Raw genomic sequence first — 12,952 nt, 5'->3', positions numbered from 1 at the left:
GCAAAGTGCATCCTGGGGGATGTAGTTCTCGGCCGGCACACTGACCAGTGAAGAGTCCCGGGAAGGACTACCAGTCCCAGAGTGCCACGCGCGGGCCGCGGCCGCCACGCCTCCGGGCTGGGCTCCCAGCCCCGCCCCCGCCCCTCCCCCCGGAGAGCCGCGCTGGCTGCCCTCGGCGGGAGGCTGCAGAGCGAGGGCAGGAGGTGGGTGCGGCGCGGCCGGGGGGGCGGCCGGGGGGCGGCCGGGGCCCGCGCCTGCCCCGAGAGCCCGCTCAGCCTGCCGGCCTCGCCCTTCGCATCTGTGCGCTGGGCTCGGCGGCGGCCGTGGCTGCGGGGCTGGGGGCGCCGGCCGAGGCCGGGTGGGGGACGGGGCGGCAGGTGCGGGCCCAGGTCTGCAGCGGGGGCTCTGCGGAGTGCGCGGGGAGCGGGCCCGGGCACAGCCTTCTGCCGGGGAGGGGGTGGCGTGTTGCTGTTCCTCTTGTTTCTGACCCCCACCCCCGCGGGGGCGCTGCCCTCCGCGCGCGGGCCCGGGCCGCTGGGGCTGGCGCGTGACCGTCGGCTGGGGGGGCCGCCCCGCCCACGTGACCCTGCGCCTACCCAGCGCCCGCGGTGCTTCCCGGAGGGCCTGCCGTGTCCGCCGGGGGGTGGGGGGGACCACTCGGGACCCCTCCGCCGACGCGGTCCCCGCCCCCCGGCACTGCAGGACGACGTCTGGGGGGCATGAAAGGGACGGGTTTGGGGCCAGGGCTATAGCTGGGCGTCAGGGGTGCTGCCCCGCCTGCCCAGCGCCCCGAGGTCAGGCCCTAACGTCTCCCCACCCCGGCTCGGCACCGGCTGGCCAGGCTGACTGGCCTCCGCCTCCCGCACCCCCACCTCCCGGAAGGAAAGTTTCCAAACGTGGCCTTGCTCCGGGAGGGGGAGTGTGGAAGCCTTCCTCCTATCATGGTTGTGGGGGGGGGGGGCGGGGTTCAAGTGGGTGCTGGAGAGTTGGTGCCGCGGGGAGAGCGCAGCCATCCCCACACCCATAGGCTTCCCTGAGCCCCTCCAGGCGTGATCCCCGAGCACGGAGCTGGGAGTCAGCCCTGGCCCCAAAGAACAATGAGTCACTTGTAGCGCGGTGCTCCGTGCCTGAGGAAAGGAAAGGTCGAGTCTGGGGTGAGCCAGGCGGATGCAGGGATTCCCTGCAAAGGTGAGGTGGTGGCGTGGTGGGGGCGGTTGTCACCTGGGCCAGGTGAGGGGTCTGCCGTGCACAAGGGGAGCTGGTCCCAGGCTCTCTGCCCTCCAGACTCCCTTTCCCGGGCCCTGTCGTGCTGCGTGGCTCATCTGGGGCCCAAGGGTGTCCCCGAGTCTGTGGAACCCCTCTGCCCCACGTCGTGGGGGTCACGCAAGTGTGTGGGCTCCCGAGAGAGTGGACTAGATAAATGGGGCTGGAGCTACAGGGGTTCCGCAGGGTGTGCAGGCTTTGAGCCGCTCTTCACCCCGGGCCCTCTCCTTGGCGCTGTGCCCCTTCCTTGTCTATGACCCCCGCCCCTCGTGTGGCCGGAACCCCAGGTTTGGGGTATTCAGGGCCCATTCCTGGCTCGGTGCTGGGAGATCAAACCAGGTGCCAGCCTGTGCCCTGGTCCCCCGCGCTGTGTGCAGGCACAGTGGGGGTGCTTAGGTTCCATCCGGGGGAATTCCGGAGAGTGTCTCCAGGGTGTCTCTCTGCACTTCCGGAGCGGGTGAGAAACCTCCTTGTTTGGGAAGATGCCAGGAAGGAATGTCTGCGTCCCCTCCTGTGCCACCAGCGACAGCAGAAGGGGAGACTCTGGCCGGGCCAGCCTTGGCTTCTCCCCTCTGCCGTCAGAACCCGAGTGACTCCTGTGAGTGTGCTCGGGGCCTGACCGGGAGCTCTGCCCTCTGAAGGGGCTGTCCTCTCCCGATGGGCCGCAGGAGATGCCCACCGCACGGGCTTCCCTTCCTCTCCATGGGGTCACCACCGCTGTCGCCCTTGGTGCCTGGGGGCCTGGAGGTCAAACTTGGAAACACACGTTTTCTTGGTTTGGGGTGCCACACCTGGTGGGGCTCAGGACCTAGCTCCTGATGGGGACCAGGCTGTCTCTCCAGCCCAGCCCCCAGTGGCCTCAGCTCTGCCCCAGGAAGGCCCTGGGGGGCAGGGCTTCGGGCACTCTGGGGGCCATTTTTCACGCGTGATGTGATGGGGTAGAGGTCTGGAGGTCGCGTTTCTGCACTCGGCTGCCCCATCTGTGCAGCCAGGGAGGAGCGCTGAGACCCCAGCAGCCATTCCCTGACGGAGTGGGGGTCTTCAGAGGGACAGTGTGGTGGGGTGGCCCTCGGTGTCCCCCATGTTCTTGGTGTCCCCTGTGGCCCTTGGTGCCCCCCCATGTCCTCGCTACTCCCCGTGGCCCTCGGCCTCCCCCCGTCATGGCCATCCTGGATGTGATGCTGGCACCGCGAGACTGATGTGGAGCAGGGGCTGGAGCGTGGCAGCCTCTGTGCCAGGGGGCAGGAGGGGGCAGGTCACTGTGTGCCTGTCCAGGACTGGCAAGGGAACGTGCCCTGCACCATCCCCCTGGGGCTCACCCCAGGGCCGGGGCCCAGGAGGGCAGTTGCTTGGCTGCTTTGGAGGGCCAGGTTGGGGGAGGGGGTGAGGGCAGGGCAGAATCCCTCAGGAATCGGGAGGCCAGAGACACTACAGGGGACCCATGCACGAGCCCGAGCGTCCTTACGAAGGGGACCCCAGAGTACGCCCTCGTCCCTTTAGAGGCGGCCCATTGCACCCACATGATCCTGAGGCTTGGGAGCCCCACGAGGTCATTGTCGGCCGCGTAACGGTGGTCTCTCCTTCCCCTGTCTCTAGGGCATCTGCCGGGCCCACTAGCGCCCTGCCATGTCCGACCCCATCACCCTGAACGTGGGGGGGAAGCTGTACACCACCTCCCTGGCCACCCTCACCAGCTTCCCCGACTCCATGCTGGGCGCCATGTTCAGCGGGAAGATGCCCACCAAGCGCGACAGCCAGGGCCACTGCTTCATCGACCGGGACGGCAAAGTGTTCCGCCACATCCTCAACTTCCTGCGTACCTCGCACCTGGACCTGCCCGAGGACTTCCAGGAGATGGGGCTGCTGCGGCGCGAGGCTGACTTCTACCAGGTGCAGCCCCTGATCGCCGCCCTGCAGGAGAAGGCGGTGGAGCTGTCCAAGGCGGAGAAGAACGCCATGCTCAACATCATGCTGAACCAGCGCGTGCAGACCGTGCACTTCACGGTGCGCGAGGCCCCGCAGATCTACAGCCTGTCCTCCTCCAGCATGGAGGTCTTCAACGCCAACATCTTCAGCACCTCCTGCCTCTTCCTCAAGCTCCTGGGCTCCAGGCTCTTCTACTGCTGCAACGGCAACCTCTCCTCCATCGCCAGCCAGCTGCACGACCCCAACCACCTGACGCTGGACTGGGTGGCCCACGTGGAGGGGCTCCCCGAGGAGGAGTACACCAAGCAGAACCTCAAGCGGCTCTGGGTGGTGCCGGCCAACAAGCAGATCAACAGCTTCCAGGTGTTCATGGAGGAGGTGCTGAAGATCGCGCTGAGCGACGGCTTCTGCCTCGACTCGTCCTACCCGCATGCGCTGGACTTCATGAACAATAAGATCATCCGCTTGATCCGCTACCGGTAGGCGGGCCCCGGGCCGCCTTCCGGACCGGAGATGGAGTTGGGACGAGCCGGGGCAGAGGCGGCTGGGGGACCGCAGGGATCCTGCCAGGGGGCTCTGCCTCTCCCCCCGGAGCCCAGCTCACTCTCCGTGAGCCCGCAGGAGAGGCCTGGGGTGAGGACTGGAAGCTTCCCCCAAGCCCGGACCTGCCCTGCCCTGGGCTGGCTGTGAGGCCCCTTTCCTCCCGGCCAGGGGCAGCCTGGAGCCAGGCCCGGGGCTCGGACAGAGGGGTGCCCCCGCCTTGCCATTTGGGCGGTTTCTGCAAAGACTTGATCAGCGAGGCCCAGCACAGAAACGTCCCTGGGCACCCACGTCGGGTCATTCTGTGCCCGGGAACGTGGTGGTTTCCCACCAATAGATTTGGAACTCTCAGGGTTGAAATAGTCAGACAGTCGTCACGTGGCCTTCTGTCACCCCTGCACAGCCCTGCGCATCCGGGGCCAGCCCAGGCCCCGCCCCCCTCCCGCTGCACTCGCCTCTGGCAGCCGGAAGCAGGTTGTTTTCCAGGCCGACACTGGCTGCTGGAAAGTTCTTTCTGGGCCAGACAGCACAGGGAGAGGCGCTTGTCTTGTCCACGGCCGAGCTGGGTTTGATCCCCAGCACCTCACAGGGTCCCCTGAGCCCTATCGGGAGTGACCAGAGCCAGGAGTAAGACCTGAGCTCTGCCAGGTACGGCACCAGCCCTCCCCGCCTCTACACAGGGCAAAGAGGTTCTTAGCTGGGAGCCAGTCTCCGCTTCCCTCCTGTCTGGGACCCTTGGTCCCGGAATTCCCCCCTCACCTGTTGGCGTCTTCAGCAGCACTGGCGCTAGAGCAGACGCTCCTTCTGAAGTGCTCTCACATAGAGTCAGTCACCCCCTCTTCCCGCCCCGTCCTCGGTCCCCGGGGCTCTGCCTGGGCACCATCTTCTGGCAGGGACTTGTGGGGGGGCACCAGGGACTCGGTGGGCAGCGAGGAGTCAGGGGTGGCGGAAGCACAAGCACTTCTCCCGGCAGCACTGTCCAGTCCTCGCCCACCTGCAGTCCGCCCAGGGTCAGCGCCAGGGCTCCATTCCCACCTCCTGGGGCGATGAGCCGTGCAGCACCCCAGACTGCGCGTGATGATTTGCCTCTGGGGTCGTCAGCTCGGGCAAAGCCGAGTGACACGGGCCCCGGGGGGAGCACCAAGGAAGGGTGTGCGGGCGCCTTGTGCTGGGGCCAACCCCTCCACGGGCACCCGGGGCCCCCGTCCCCAGCGAGCCCCGCAGGCACTGGGTGGCGACAGTGAGCGAGTGGAGGCCACTGCCGCCCTCACCTCCACCCTCGCCTCCTCTTCCCCTGCTTTGTTGCCGCTGCTTCAGCCCGGGACTTGAGTGTGGAGAGAGTGCGAGGGTCGTGGTGGAGCCTCTCTGCGCCCTGGGCCCCTGCCAGGCCCCAGCTGAGCCACCGCCTCTTCATCTGTGAAATGGGTCTAACCGTGACACAGAACTTACCTACCTCACAGGGCTGTTGTGGGCCCAGGCGCCATCTGGCCGCGAGAATACAGCATCCAGGATGGACATCTGGTGGTTTCCTTGTCTGGCTTCTTTGGGGGGACCATGGCCCCAGCGCCGGCCCGCCGTGGCCCTCTGCATGAGCCACTGCGCTCTCCTGCCCGCACCTTTCCTCCCCGCGGGGGGGCCCCCAGGTGTGGGCTTCCCGCTGGGCTCAGACGCGCACTCCGGGCAGGCCTGGCGGGCTGAGCGGGGCGCCGCACGTCCAAGCCCAGTGGTTCAGGCTGGCCTGGGTTCAATCCCTGGCACCACATATGGCCCCTGCGCCCGCCACACCAGTGTGCGGCCCCCAGCCAGCAGTGATGAAAAGCTGAGGGGCTCCATCCTCAGGTTCCCAGGTGGCCACGCTAGGCCTGGGCGGCCGAGCCAGGGGAGAGCCAGGCCAGGAGCCCGCGGAAGCCGGGAAGGCAGCAGCAGGTGGGCATGTGAGAGGTGCTGTGGAGCTATGCGGGTCCTGGGAGCGGCTGGCCCTAGCTGTCCGCTGCCCACGAGCCCCGGGCACCGTCAGCTGCCCTCAGCCTTACCAGCCTTGCTCTGCTAGGCCCCGCCAAGGCCTGTTCCTTCCTACTGTCCATGCGCCCGAGAGACTGAGCAGGGCCCTGGAACCCCCCAGCCTTTCTCCCCGCCCAGAGGTGACCAGTCCTCCCCATGTCCACACCTGTGGAGCCCCGCAGGCCAGGATGTGGCCACTGGGTGTCCACAGCCATGGCCTGAAGCACTGCGCTGGTGTGACCGCACACCCCTTCCCCGCACCACCCGTGTGTTCCACAAGGCCGCTCTCAGTCACCGTCCTTGGCTCCCGTGGCCAGGGCACCGAGCCCAGCTCCCTAAGCTGCCGTGTCTGCACACCACACTGGCCACCTGCCTCTGCCCGGGCCCAGGGCAACTCAGACCATCACACAGAGCAGAGCAACCCTGGCTGCCACACTGGAGGAGGAAGCCTGGATGCTCCTTGAGGCCATTTGCTTGGGCACCAAGCCGAGAGCACTGTGGCACCTGCTGGCTCCAGCTCGGGCACTAGAGAGCTGGGGGGAAGCTGAGGGCCCCGGGGCAGCCCACAGCACTGGGAGCCCTCCCGCCCCCACCCCAACAGCCAAGCATGTCCAGCTTCCCTGACCTGCCCCTCCCCCAGTGTTCTGGCTTGGCGCCAGGGGTCCTGTCCAGCTCGAGAGAAAGGTGGATGTGCAGGGACCCTGCCCTCCTGGGACCTCCGCCAGCTGAAGGCACAGCGCGAGCTCTGCCTCGTCGGCACTCCCCGTGCGACTCCCCAAGGCTGCCGAGCCCTTATACCCCTGCTTTCCTAGCAGAGCAACCCCGGTTGCCAGCCTGGAGGAGGAAGCCTCCAAGCTGTGGGAGGTGTGGCCATGTTCACTGTGAGCTCCTGCAAGAGCCCTGCTCCACACTGCTGGGCTGGCACCTCGCCTGGGAAAGCCTGTCACAGTCCCGGCCATCTCTCCTGCTGTGGAGATGCGGGTTCAGCCCCTCGGCCCTGCCAGGGCTCCGCTTAGCCGCGCACGTGCCGGGAGGGGGTGGGCTGTGCTGCTTATGCGGGCCCAGAGCCTCGCAGGTACCCCTACACCCGACTCCTGTCTGCGCCACGAAGCCTGGTGTCCCTGGTGCACAAGCCTTCCTGTCCTCTGGGAGTTTTTTGCACACGGCCCTTAAGGGGTGTTAAGTTCAGTTTAGGGTTTTTCTTTTTTAATGGTGGGAGGAGGGGGTGCGTTCAAGCCACTCGGGGGCCCCAGAAGGCCACTCCCGGCAATTCCCGGCAGCCCGGCCGGCAGAGGAGCGTCTTGGGGCTGGACCCTGGCTCGTCCGTCCAAACCATCCCAGCCGCTGGCGCTGCTACTCCGCTCGCAGTCTGCGTGCCGGCTGCAGGGGCCCCTGCTGGAAAGTTCTTTCTGGGCCAGACAGATAGTACAGGGGAAGGCGCTTGTCTTGCTCGTGGCCGAGCAGGGTTTGATCCCCAGCACCTCAGAACGTCCCCGGAGCCCATTAGGAGTGATCCCAGCCAGTCTGAGGTGGGTGGTGCTGCTGCATGTCTGGGCTCGGACCCAGGACACGCTCACCCTGGCCTCACCCTGATTCTCCGAGTTCAGTGGCTCTGAGAACAGGACGGGGCTGAGCAGCTCAGAGTCATTGGCGAAGACGAGGCCTGATTCCCCAGCACTGCATTACCTCCCAGAGTTACTCAGAAAAATATCCAGTTCCAAGGAAAGAATGTGGAGCGGTCAGAGAGGTAGCGTGTAGGCGTGCGTGTGTGCACGCGCGCGCATGTGCCCCTGGCCTGGGGTCCATCCCTGGCACCCCACGGCGTCATAAGCGTTTCTGGGCAAAGGCTGCAGTCCCTGATGCTGCTGGAGGCTAGGGAGACCCAGGGGTCCCCAACCCAGGGTCCGTGGGTGGCCCAAGCACTGAACTGATGGTCCTGTCGGCCAGATGCCACCTTCAGAGCCGCCCCAGACCTCTAAGTCCCCTTGGGAGGGATTAACCTCCCCCACCCCCAAAACTATCCAGTGCAAATAACAGCTCTCATGCCAGGGCCTGCAGGGGTGACCCGAGTGGTTTCACCCCCACAGCCTCACACTGGGCTGCAGAGACCAGGTGACACAAGGGAGTGAAGGCGGGACGTGACGGAGATAAGATCTGAGCACTGGGGCCTGGAGAGCCGGGCACTGAGGACGCTGGCCCGGGTGCAGCACCACGTAGGTCACCAGCGCTGATCCCGAGCACAGAGCAGGGGGGCTCAGGCACCAACACTGCAGACAGGAGCGCCAGTGCGAGCCCAGAAGCTCAAACATGAACAGCCCAGAATGGCAGAGCGGCTCAGCGCTGGAGCCTTTGTTCTAGAAGATACCGGCATGTGACAGCCATGACTCCCCGAGCGACGCGGGCCCCGGCCCTGTAACGTGGCCCTTTTCCAGTCTCCCAGGGGTTCCGTGCTGTTCTGTTTCAGAACACGCCTGGCCTGGCGGTGCTCAGGGCTGACCCCTGGCTCTGCCCTGGGGGGTTATCGGGGATGCCAGGGGTTGACTCCAGGGCCCTGCCCACGGCCCTCTCTCCAGACCCAGGTTCTGAGCTGAGCCTGGTGGAGCGGACTGGGTCAGCGCTGGGGTGTAGACTCGAACCCTCCACTCAGCTGGCATTGCCCGCAGCAAAGACAGGCCAAGAGACACGTGATTGTTTTCTTTTTATTTGATTGATTGATTGATTTTATTGAATCACTGTGAGATACAGTTATAAGCTTTCATGTCTGAGTGTCAGTCATACAATGATCGAACACCCATCCCTCCCCCAGGGCACATTCCCGACCACCAGTATCCCCCACCTTTCAGCCCTCCCCCTGCCTCCACGGCAGACAGTTTCCCCCAGACTCTCTACTTTTGGGCATTATGGTTTGCAGTAGAGGTACTGAGAGGCCATCACGTTTGGAGACACGTGATTTCTACAGTGAAAATCCCTGCTCCACTAGAGGGAGAGCGGCGAGCACAGCCTGGGCAAACACGCCTCGCCGAGGTGGAGACCCTGGCGAAGGGTACTGAGGAATGAGTCGAGGTTTCCCAGGCTTCCCAGCCACAGAACATTGCGTGCAGATAATGGCAGCCACTATCAGTCAGGGTCCCTGTGAAGTGTCCGGCTATGTGCCAGCCTGATTGCATTTCAGATCTCCCAACAAGTATGGGAACCCATTTTACAGATGGGGAAACTGAAGCTCAGAGAGGGTGCGTGATTTGCTCGAAGTCGGAGTGGGCAGAGGGGAGAAACAGAATTGCTGGTGGGAAAGGGGCCTTTAAGTGGTATCCAGAGGCCTGGAGGCCATACCCCAGCAGTTTCTCAGACAGCTGGGCCGGATGGCTCAATGGAAGATTCCCCAGTCATTACCCTGGCCCTGGGGTGGGGGGACAAGCACCCACTTTCTTTCAGTTGCTGGAGGGAGTGTGTAAGAGTGAAGGCCCTTGCGCACACTGCAGTGAGTCACCCAAGAAATCTCCATCACACTTACCCGCTGAATTGAAGGGCCTTTATTAACCTGCAGGGGCTGTCCAGCGGGGAGTAAGGGTCACAGTCTGACGACCAGCCCGTTCCAGGGTCCTCTGATGACCAGCCCCGTGCCAGGGTCCAGCCAAGGTCTTTAAGCTTTCTTGATCACATCCTGCCTGGCAACATCAATCGGCTGTTTTTTCATCAGCCTCAGCAAGCAGGCAAGCACATCCTGAGGACGTTAGCCTTGACCTGCTCAACACTTTCTCTTAGCCGCTGAAGAGAGCGCTGTGTATCTGTATCTTCCGAGTGAGATGTTTCCAGGTCCTTTCAGGACATCCTGTCCCTCATCCTAGGGGTGTCCTGCTCTTTTTTCCCTGCTGCCTCCCTAGGTCACCTTGAAATACCAGTTCAATCCCCATCATCACATGGTCTTCTGAGCACAGAGCTGAGAGTAGCTCTGAGCACTGCTGGGTGAGTCCCAAACCATGCCCAAACAAAACAACAGTCCCTAAGCCCTGAACTGTCTCCCTGGCCCCAAAGAGGCAGAGTGGGGGGGCAGAGTGAGAGCCACACCCTGTGGTGCTCAGTGGGGGCTACTCCCTGAACTATCTCGAGTGCCGTGCTCTGCGTCCCGGGGGCCGGGGCTTCCCCGGGCTGGTTTTGGAGCAAAGCCTTGCGCTGGTAGTGGAGAGTTTTGGCGTCACCCTCATCGTTTCACGGCCTTTTCTGACTCTGGTTCTTGGACACGAGCTCTTTCTCTAGGAGACTCGCTGAGGCATGGTAAACTCACGGGGTCGTGAGAGGGGACGGAGCAGGGAGATTGGGGGCCTGCGGGAGGGGGTGGGGGTGTGCCCAGAGCTTGTTTACAACTGGATGCTTCCAGGGCCTGGTGAAAAGCACAACGAAACTTGCAGCTTGCTTTGCCTGCGAGAAAGGCCCAACAGGGAAGTGTTTCCTCTCCCGGCCCGTAGGTTCATGCAGATGGGAGGAGGGTCCCTTTGGTGACCTCCATCCCAGCTGACTGGGCACCCTGCTGGCCAGCTGCCCGGCTGGGGAGGGGAGTGTTTTGTTCCCTTGTTTTTGAGGACTAGGTCAGCAAAATGCATGCCAGGGTTGTTTGTCTGTTTTATTTTTTTCCTCCCGGCTTGTGACTCCCAGCGAGACTGGCCAAAACGCACGCTCAGATCGGCCCTTTTAAAGAAGGTATGGAGTGAGGAGAGGACAGGGATGCCCTGAAGACATTTGCAAGCCTCCCAGCACCGAAGGGGCCGGGTGGGAGACCGACGCCCCGCCCTGTGGCATGGCCAGGCCCCTCTGCTGCTCCTTTGCGTGTCCAATGGCGAGGCCAGTTACTCATCCAGCAAACATGAACAAAGAGTCCTGCACTCAGAGGCCGGGGCTGGGGTCTGGGGACACCAGTGCAGAGAGTGGGTGCTGGGGCAGAGCGTTTCCATCAGGGCTGGAGCTGCAAGGGAGGCAGCCACCACCTCCCTGGTGTGAGGCAGACACTGGTTTGCATCTTGTTTTGCCTTTAGGTCACATCTGCCAGTGCTCAGGGCTGACTCCTGGCTCTGTATTCAAGAATCACTCTTTTTTTTTCTTTAATTTTCTTTTTGGGTCACACTCACAGGGGTTACTCCTGGCTCTGCACTCAGGAATTACTCCTGGCGGTGCTCAGGCGACCATATGGGATGCTGGGAATCGAACCTGGGTCGGCCGTGTGCAAGGCAAACGCCCCACCCGCTGTGCTATTGCTCCAGCCCCTCAAGAATCACTGTTGATGGGCTCAGGGGACCCTACCGGGCGCCAGGGATGGGCCCCGGGTCAGCTGTGTGCCAGGCGAGGGCCCTCCGTGCCGTGCGAGCGCTCCAGTTCCCGCGGTTTGTGTCTCTAAGGGCAGGTGGAGGCTGTTGGACAGACTGAGGAATCTGTGTCCCAGCAGAGCTGGGAGAGGAAGACGGCTCTGTGGCAGAGGCTGGAGGCTGGCGTGCTCCCGGGTTTGGACACACCGCTGGGCCTCAGGGCCAGGCTCCCTCGAACATGCCAACGAGGTGACCTTCAGCAAAGCATTTCATATCTCCGAGCCTAAGTTCTGTCTTTTGGGTTTGGGCCACATCCAACAGTGCTCAGGGCTTACTCCTCGTTCGGTGTTCAGGGATCACTCCTGGTGGTTCGGGGGATCGAACCCGGGTTGGCGGCAGGCAAGACAGGCGCCCTCCCCACTGTAGGATTCCTCTGGCCCATGGGTGAATTTCTGCCTCGGGGATGTAATGATGCTGATGATGCGCCCTGCTAGGGCTCTGTGCAAAGCTCACGACCTGCCTCTGAAGACTTAGACCAACGCCGGGCAGCTGCCGCCAGCCCGTGAGCAGTGACTACACAGGTCGCCAAGATGCTGCGTGGCCGGCCGAGGCTGGGGAAGAGCTGGAGCCCAGGCTCGGGGGTCAGCACGTGCTCAGGGCAGTACGCAGTCTCGGAGATGAGCTGGTAGGAATCAGGAGGCAGCGTGTGCCTCAGTCAGACTCGGTGACACGTGACCGATAAACACGCCGCTCCACAGACGGCGCCGGCTGCTCTCACCCCGACACTCCCCAGGCCGTCAGCTGCTGGGCAGCTCTCCCCCAGGGGGCTGCCGCCCTGCGCCTCACCCCACACCCCAGCGTGGATGCATTCGGGCAGTGGGCAAGACCGGGCGCTGGCGCCTGCTCCAAGAGGGGGCTGTCCGCTCTGGGCGCCCCCCCCCCCGCCGTCGCTGCTCCCTGTCTGCCGGCCACTCTCAGAAGCCCAAGCCTTCCTAAGCACAAAAGCACAATCGCTTGGGGTATTTTATTTGGGGAGAGAAGGAGCTTGTCAGGTGTCTTTCTTTTTTGACTTCTTGGGTCCCCCCAGCGTTACTCCTGGCGATGCTCAGGGGACCCTATGGGATGCAGGGAATCAAACCCAGGTCGGCTGTGTATAAGGGAAGTGCCCACCCACTGTACCATCGCGCAGGCCCCAGGAGCACAATCATTTATATTTATTCATCCCAGTGACCCAGACTGTCCCTATGCTGTGTGTGTGTGTGATGACAGTGCGAGTATGTGTGGGTGTGGATGTATGTGCGTGAATATGTGTATTGTGTAGGTGTGTGTATGTGTGTATGTATGAAAATGTGAGTGTGAGAGCATTGTGAGTTCGTGTGTGTACGTAAGTGAGTGTATGTATGAGTGTGAGTGTGTGTATTGCTGAGACCCCAACCCAGTGCTCCTCCAGGGGTAAGCATGAATGTGTATGTGTGATGAAAGGGCTCTAACCCTAGGTCTCACATGGGTGAGGCATGTGCTCTGCCCTTGAACCACATCCCGGGCCAAACCATAGATTCTTCCTAGCCTAGCTCCAAGACCCCTCCTCCAGGAAGTCCTCCTAAGTTTCCTGACTAAACTGTGTCACTCGGAGCCACAGCAGGAGCAGTGACTCACTGAGCCCAGGACCACAGCACCCTGTCACTCACGAATAAATCAGCCCATGGAATTCTCACAAGGTCCCCCTGAGGTAAGCCGTGTCTCCCTTCCGTGGCTGAAGGAAAGGAACAAGGTGAAGTGCCCGAGACCAGAGCCGGTGAGCGAGTCGGGCTTGAGCCTAGGGCCAGCCACGAGGCCCTGCTCTGCTCGGGAGTGGGCCCACATCTGGACCTGGGCACAGGGTCGGGACCCCCAGGTGTGCTGGCTTCTGGGAGCCCCGGGTCCTGGGA

General features: G+C 63.4%; 1 protein-coding gene across 3 annotated transcripts; it reads left to right on the top strand.

Moving 5' to 3' along the window:
* Nucleotides 1-133: 133 nt before the first annotated feature.
* Nucleotides 134-5,246, top strand: KCTD21 (potassium channel tetramerization domain containing 21). Of its 3 annotated transcripts, none has more exons than XM_055119803.1 (2): nucleotides 134-203; nucleotides 2,860-5,246. In XM_055119803.1, exon 2 carries the CDS (start codon nucleotides 2,890-2,892, stop codon nucleotides 3,670-3,672), a length of 783 nt encoding a protein of 260 aa, XP_054975778.1. In that variant the 5' UTR covers nucleotides 134-203; nucleotides 2,860-2,889; the 3' UTR covers nucleotides 3,673-5,246. The 3 variants fall into 3 exon arrangements, with proteins under 3 accessions (XP_054975778.1, XP_054975780.1, XP_054975779.1); XM_055119805.1 differs by lacking the exon at nucleotides 134-203 and adding an exon at nucleotides 975-1,188; XM_055119804.1 differs by lacking the exon at nucleotides 134-203 and adding an exon at nucleotides 1,227-1,861.
* Nucleotides 5,247-12,952: the final 7,706 nt, after the last annotated feature.

Source organism: Sorex araneus, chromosome X (genome assembly GCF_027595985.1).
Source record: "Sorex araneus isolate mSorAra2 chromosome X, mSorAra2.pri, whole genome shotgun sequence".
In the NCBI taxonomy this organism is placed as follows: Eukaryota; Metazoa; Chordata; class Mammalia; order Eulipotyphla; family Soricidae; genus Sorex; species Sorex araneus.
The sequence above is the reverse complement of the archived record's forward strand: the minus strand, read 5'-3'. Positions and strand labels throughout refer to the sequence as shown.

Bases quoted from the DNA above. Each gene is read 5' to 3' on its own strand.
- KCTD21 (XM_055119803.1), top strand. From the start codon at position 2,890: ATGTCCGACCCCATCACCCTGAACGTGGGGGGGAAGCTGTACACCACC.